Raw genomic sequence first — 7,297 nt, forward strand, 5'->3', positions numbered from 1 at the left:
CCTATAAACTGGAGTGAAATGGGATATAGCACCCATGCCATTAAAATCCGTTTATCAACATTATGTTGTTCATTTGTCCTCTGAGGTGAAAAGGGAAATAAAATTCATCTTCAAACAAGGAAAAAAACCATCAATTCCAACAAAGTGAACAGAGGTCACAAATTCAAGTCTCATTGCCACTCGTTTATCGAAAAAGTACACACGTGTCTAGCTTTGTATGAGAAAATTAATTTCTCCCAAGTAAGAGACATGTTGAAATGGTTGATTAAGTCACCAAAGGCTCTTTTTCTTTTAAGAGAACAAAATCGAATGAACTACTCTAAAAAGAATAGAAACACAGCCTGGTAAAAAGAAAGTAAGTTTCCATTAGACGAGAATTACACAAGACATCTAGTAGTTACAACTTGCAAAGGAAATTGAATATTCATGTGAAAGAAATATACGAAGCTATTGCGTAGTGAGTTCACACTTTCCTGCGTAATAATTACAAAAACATTTCCAAGCAGAAAAAATTAATAAGTTCCAAGTTAGCTTCTTCTAGTGACGTACTTCCATGATCTATTAACTTCTTAAGCGAACAATCCATATTTCACCTTGATATATCGAATTTTTGGGAGTAACCAAGATGCTCTGTCTCCCAGCTCAGTTTTGAAGCAACTCTTTCATGGCAAGGAACATACTCCTAAAAATAAAAAAGGTTTCAACAGTTCTACATGAGTAGAGTACCTCCATGGTGATACTCCAAAAGATGGAAAATTATTCATGCATGCTCGGTATGCAGTGTTAGATTATAGTGGACAACTTTAATTTCTTACACAATATTGTCCAGTGTTTGTTTGAGGACCACCTCTTGGATTTTCTTCACACATTCAAATAATTAGCAGTTCAGTGTCAACGTTGGGGAAAGAATTCAAGTGATGCCAAAATTTTAAATACAAGTGTTGGCAACGGTGGGGGGGGGGGGGGGGGGGGGGGGGGGGGTGAGGGTGGATTTTGTTCGTGTGACATCTCAATGGCCACCACCAAGCAGAAATTTTTGCGAATGCAGAATGATTTGTCTTCTTTTGAATTTTCAAGGTTTTCTTTTTCTTTCTTTCTTTTTTTTCCTTCCTTTTTGTTTCAACCAAAAATTGAACTTCTCTGCTTCTTAAGGCGGAATCTGGTTCGTTTACTACTATAATCAACAAAAATCTCAGTATATTAGTCATGAAAATTCAGAAAAGATACCTCCAATTTCTCAACTAGTTCCTTTGCTGTAGGTGCAGATAGAATGATTTGGCGAGCATTTGGACTAATGAAGCCTTCCTCAACGGCTTTGTCAATGAATGACAACAATGAGTTGTAGTATCCATCTACATTGAGCAAACCTACCTGCAAAATGTGTAATCCTCATGTATCATTACTTCTGAAATTCTTTCAAAGCCATATCTCAGGGATTTTCGGTTTTGAAAGATATTAACAAGGAAATTTTAGGCAACTGCTATGAGAAAATTAGAAAGATTGATAGCTGCATGTCGAGAAATACTGGTTTATCATGAATGCCTAGTTGAGCCCAGGTTATAACTTCAAGTAGTTCTTCGAGAGTTCCATAACCACCTGCAAGCATTTAATCTAAAGTTAAAAATTGAGCATACAATCTGACTAGGGTAAGAGAGTAAATTCTCCTTCAGTATACAAGTAACATCTTTAACATACTTGTATTCATGAAATTTAATTAGTACCAAAAAAGATCAAATTTATGTGGAGGTGGTACATCTAGGAAACATAAGGAATTTTTAATGCACTAAACACAATATCAAGGTTCAAGAAATAGTAAAACGTGCAAACTTTCAAACTTTTTTTTATAATGAAAGCACCAAGAGAGTCGAGCATATATATACATTAATACTATAAAGAAATAAAGTAGAAAATACAAAACATAGGAGATAAATATACGACATGGCCTTAAGTCAGCCAACGAAAGAAACAAAAGATAAACTTAACCAATCCAACAGTTTGGGAGCTAAAAATGATGAGATTTTATCTCACCATAGTCTCCAGCCTTTTTCCATTTCCAAAATTGGCATTTATTGCTATCATCCTTTGGAAAATCAGAGGCATGATCCTCTTCAAGATTTTCAGTTAAAATATCTCCCATACTACAGGGAAGAATTCTATATAATTCAGTACACGCTTTTAATTTGTTTACAAAATTAATTGCCTCATTAAGAAATTAAGATGCAGCCATACTGTGACAAGTAATAATTCAACACAAATATCCCCTAACAATGAAGTGCAACATGAGTGGATATTCATATGAATCGAAATCACTCGCTTTTGGCATAGCCCCTAATTTTGTTCAAAGATTTCGTCCGACACTTTTCCGGAGGCGCTCTTGCAGCAAAAATGAACGAGACTAGGTGATCAGTTTCTTAAAACCTTGCATAATTTTCATGTAAAAAATTAACCAAGAGGGATCTGTTTGCATTTCTTCAGAAGTATCACTGAAGAATGTGATTCAAGACAAAATTTTACATGCCGTGATTAGAGGAATTAAACAAGTTGATGACTCTTAATATAATTGTTGGACTTGACTTGGAGTTTACTGCAAAAAGTTGAGGATTTCTTCTGCAGGAATTGAAGCAACCTGGCAAGGCAATAAAAGCATCAGAATGTCTAGACATCTCTGCCTTCCTTTGGTGCATATCTGCAACTGCCTTCACTTCTCCTACTGTTACACCAGTTAACTGCAAAAGGTCAAAAAATCCCATCAAGCAAAAAATTGAAAAATGCTGAACCTTCAATATGGATTGGGTTGGGGGACAGAGAGAGGGGTGAAGTCTAATTGTACTGAGTCTCTGCATTTGTTCACTATGAAGATTACAAATTAGAGGAACGCTTGGCTAACTTAAAAGTAACTTTTTTTTAAAAGCACATGAGAACATACTTGTTGAAAAGAAGTTAATTTTAAGTACTGTATAGACTAGCCAAACATGCTTTTCCAAAAATCTTTGAAGTCAACACCTCATGTGGTTGATATAATAGCAGATAAAAGTGTGCATAGAAAGAATTTGAATCACAGAACAGTCCAAGGGAGAAAACTACAAGCACCTAACACTCATAGCACAGGAAAGTAGATAATCATTAATCAGAAAAGGAAAAAAATCAGTGGTAACATTTGAAACCCAAAACTCTGGCCACATATGGATAAGGCTAGCAAGCACCAAGAAAGAAACAAGACCTGCATTTCTAAAGGACTTAAAGCCAAATATCAATAACTAAAAAGGTAAATCATTGGCAAAGACAAGGTAAAAAAGATGATTTAACAAAATTATTGCAACGAACAGCATTAAAAGCAAAAAGTAAAGAACCAAAGAAGGACAGAGATGAAGATTAAAGAGAAAGGAATTAAGGAAAAATGCATTAAAAACAGTAGAGTATTTGATCTAATAATATAAGAGAAAAGGCTCAAGACTTTTATAATCACAGGGGACATACCTCTCGAGGCATGAGCGTCTTGGGAATAACCCTGCAGAGGCAGACAATAACATGACAAAAAAAATTAGTTTTAATGAATTATTAAAAGACTAAGCTTAACAAGAGTCATATTCATATTCTATATTTTAAAACCATTTGCATTTTTTATAGAGTTTCAATCCGAGGGAACTACTCGACAGCATAAAACTAAGTTTTATTTCCGATAAATTTGGAACCGAAGGTAGATTGAACTACAAGGAAAGGAAGCCCACCCAATAACATGCCGACCGCCATCATGAACAGCCTGCGAAATCAAACCCATGAGGCCTATGCTGCCTCCTCCATAGACCAAATCAATGTTTCTAGAAACCTTCAACAACAAACAAATATATAAAAGCATTTTTATAGTTCTTAAATCTTAACCATTTAAAAGTATCATTATGAAAGAGGGAAAAAAGATACAAATAAATTCTACAATACTCAAGCAAAGAATGCAAGAGACCAGGAGTACTTCTTATCACACGTTCTTATCCATTTGAGGAAGAAAAGAAGGAATAATTGTAAAAATAGAGAGAGACCTGTGCCTTGTGGATGATAGTAACGGGACAAATGGCAATCAAATGTAGACCTGTACCTTGTGGAACCTTTAATTAAATGAACTATGTCCACTCATACATCCAGAGATGTGAAAATACTGCATTAGGTCTCTATTTGACTAGACTTGAGAACAAACAGAATTTTTGCATGAGAACAAACAGGGAAGCAACTAACAAAAAATTCCAGCGAATGTTAGACGATTTCGAGCAAAAAACCCATGTCATTTCTGTACGCATAAAAGTTGCAAAAACAAGTTCTTGACACATAAAAGTTGCAAAAACAAATTCTTGAAAAACCCAATTTCATTTATGAACAGCCCATTTGAAAAAACAATCTCAATATTGATAGCTCACTCAAAAAATAAATAAAATAAATAAACAAAAAACAAAATGAAGTTTCTTTAATGTACCAATTCGTTGCCCAAGTCAATAGCAGCTTCTTGATAGCTAGTTTTCTTGCCTTGGCTACTCCCACAAAACACACAAATCCTCTTGAATTTTGAAGCCTTCACCTCACTCTGTGTCTCCATTTTCTTCGGATTTTCTCGCTCCTCTCAGCCTCTCTCTCTCTCTACACTATATATTTGTCTCTATCTTTGTGTGTTTGTAACAACTTGATAATAAAAGACAAATCTTGCTTCTTTTAATCCTCTTCTACCATACACATTTTAGCAAATATGTAAGGTGTGTGTGTATATATATATACACAATGTATAGAAAGAAAGGGGTGGTGTGCCGCAGAACAAAAAAGCATCAACTTGTAGAGACCCTTTTGATCGACCACCCTTGCTTAGTCCCTCACCAACAAAATGCTTGTATTTATAAAGGCTGTTGCACGTGGAAAACACAGTGGCCATGCTGCCCTACGTGACTGGCACGTGTGGACAATTTTGTTATTTCATTTAAATTAATTTAATTGTTTGAAAATGGATGGCTTTTAATCCAAAATGACAACATGTTATTATCACTAATATGATTAATCTATGGGATGGAATACTCTCTATTAGATCTGGAATTCTTCAATCTTCTTATAAAATTCAAGATTATCTTCATGTCTAATCGATGGGAGACACTTGTTCACATATCTCCAACGATTTCTCTTCAATGAAGTGCCATTTTATCACGATTCACACATTATAATAACAACGCCATCAAATGATGGTTGTTTTCTTTTTTCTTCCTTCCACAAGAAACAGGGAAGGTACAAACTTCATTGAAGTTTATATGGTCTCTAATGTACCAAGCACGTTACCACGGAGCCTACCACATCAAATGTTCATCATCAGTTCGTCACTAAGTCTCTCTTGATCACAATTAATTAGGACTCATTGTCGAGGTTTTTGACCCATATTAGATTGGATTTTTTATTTTTATTTTTTGAAAATATTATTTCCTTTATTTCACGCATTTTTTATACTATTTCCATCTTTAAAAATGTTGTTAGGGTTTTGATATGTTCCCTATATATAGTTAGCTCTTCTTTACAAGTTGATTGAATACTAAAATATAGAATAATTGTGTAAGCATCCATATTAGTCAATTGAATAAAATATTCCGTTCTTCTGCTTATTAATTCTTTACCTTTTATCTTGTTGTTTGTTTGTGATCATATATTTCATATCGTGTTATATGTATTACCTCGATCCGTTTTATTCCAACAAGTGGTATAAGAGCTATTGGTTGTGACTTGGTCGAGGTTTTTGTTATTGATGACAATCATAAAGTATGCAATTTCGCTTTTGAATTGCAATACAAGATTTTCATTGTGGCAAGTGAAAATGTGAGTTGTACTCGTGTAGATGAATTTGGTTGATGTATTGTTGGAATTTGACAAAATGCCCACAACTTGGACAACGGAGGAGAAATAACGGAAGGATCGAAGGTATTTTCATAGATCCATCTTCATCTCTCTAATAAAATTCCACATGATGTTTTTTAGGAAAAAATTGTAATTGTGGTGTGGTTGAAACTGAAGCAATTGTGCATGATTAAAAATCTAACAAGTAAATTGCATCTGAAGCAGAGGTTGTATTCTCATTGCATGGAAGAAAAGCAAGTCTTTAGAATATCACCTAGTTCTATTCAAGGAGATCGTTGCTAATTTGAAGACTTTGAATGTAAAGTATGATGACGAAGATTTGGCCTTAATTCTTTTGTGTTCGCTTCTTGTTTTATTTGCTTCGTTTAGAGGCATGATCTTGTATAGATACTCTCACCATTGAAGATACACATGATGCTTTATTTTCAAAAGAGAAGATGAAGCATCTGATTGGATCTGAGGTCAAAGATGGAGAAGGATTTGTTGTTCGTGGTGATTGGAGAAAGGATGAGTCAATGTCAAATTTCAGTAATCGGGTTTGTTATTATTGCAAGAAGAAATAACACTTTAAGAGGGATTGCGACAAATTACAAAAAAAGATAATTTGACTGCAAATAATGGGGAGCAATCAAATAGATGTTCTAACAATTTCTGACATGGAATACAAACATGACGAGTAGTTGATTATGGATAGTTCCATATATATCCCAATCGAGATTTGTTTGAAATATATTAAATGGTGACGTGGGTAACAACGAACATTATCGGGTAACTGATATTAGTAGAGTTAGATTGAAGCTGGTAAATGGCACATGTAAAATACTTGATCACGATCGAGATATTCTAGACTTGAAGAAGATCGCATTCCGTTGAGTATTTTTAATTCAAGACTGTGCACGTTCATTGGAGAAGATGGAGTCTTGAGGGTTTGAAAGAATGATCGTGTTGTATTGGAGGGGAGGAAGAAATCCCAGTTATACATCTTGAAAAAGGTTAGGCAAAATTTGTGAAGAAAATTCAACATATATTTAGTACCGTGGAGAAGATTCGACTGGGTACTGTAACTTTGGGATTTGGCTTGGGATCCATATCGAAGAATACTACTCAGTTGGGTTTGAAAGATGTGGCCAATTCCGTTTTGCTACCATTGCCCGGGGCTCCATCGTATTCAATTGATACGTGGATGTTGATTCGGTTGCATATAAATTTGACTTTTTTGAAGGTGTTGAGACTAGTCAGGGCCTTGTAAGATAGCATTAGGAGTTAATTTTGGTACGAGGTGTGCTTCAACATTGCTTGGTAATTTCTAATTCTTTGTGAATTTTGGGAAACCTAGTGCTCGGGTTCATGTATCCGTTCTAGATATCATGGAATAAGAAGAGTATTTTTGTGTTTGAGAAAAATTGGTTCTTTGAAGAGTTCCAAA

General features: G+C 34.8%; 1 protein-coding gene across 4 annotated transcripts; it reads right to left on the reverse strand.

Moving 5' to 3' along the window:
* Positions 1–345: 345 nt before the first annotated feature.
* Positions 346–4,828, reverse strand: LOC111403109 (cytokinin riboside 5'-monophosphate phosphoribohydrolase LOG3-like). Of its 4 annotated transcripts, none has more exons than XM_023031488.1 (7): positions 4,463–4,828; positions 3,729–3,826; positions 3,478–3,508; positions 2,627–2,726; positions 1,526–1,596; positions 1,228–1,371; positions 346–682 (listed from the first exon to the last, which is right to left on the reverse strand). In XM_023031488.1, exons 1-7 carry the CDS (start codon positions 4,580–4,582, stop codon positions 590–592), a joined length of 657 nt encoding a protein of 218 aa, XP_022887256.1. In that variant the 5' UTR covers positions 4,583–4,828; the 3' UTR covers positions 346–589. The 4 variants fall into 4 exon arrangements, with proteins under 4 accessions (XP_022887256.1, XP_022887258.1, XP_022887257.1 ...); XM_023031490.1 differs by lacking the exon at positions 4,463–4,828 and adding an exon at positions 4,035–4,426; XM_023031489.1 differs by lacking the exon at positions 4,463–4,828 and adding an exon at positions 3,959–4,025.
* Between the last annotated feature and the right edge of the window lie 2,469 nt (positions 4,829–7,297).

Source organism: Olea europaea, chromosome 11 (genome assembly GCF_002742605.1).
Source record: "Olea europaea var. sylvestris chromosome 11, O_europaea_v1, whole genome shotgun sequence".
In the NCBI taxonomy this organism is placed as follows: domain Eukaryota; kingdom Viridiplantae; phylum Streptophyta; class Magnoliopsida; order Lamiales; family Oleaceae; genus Olea; species Olea europaea.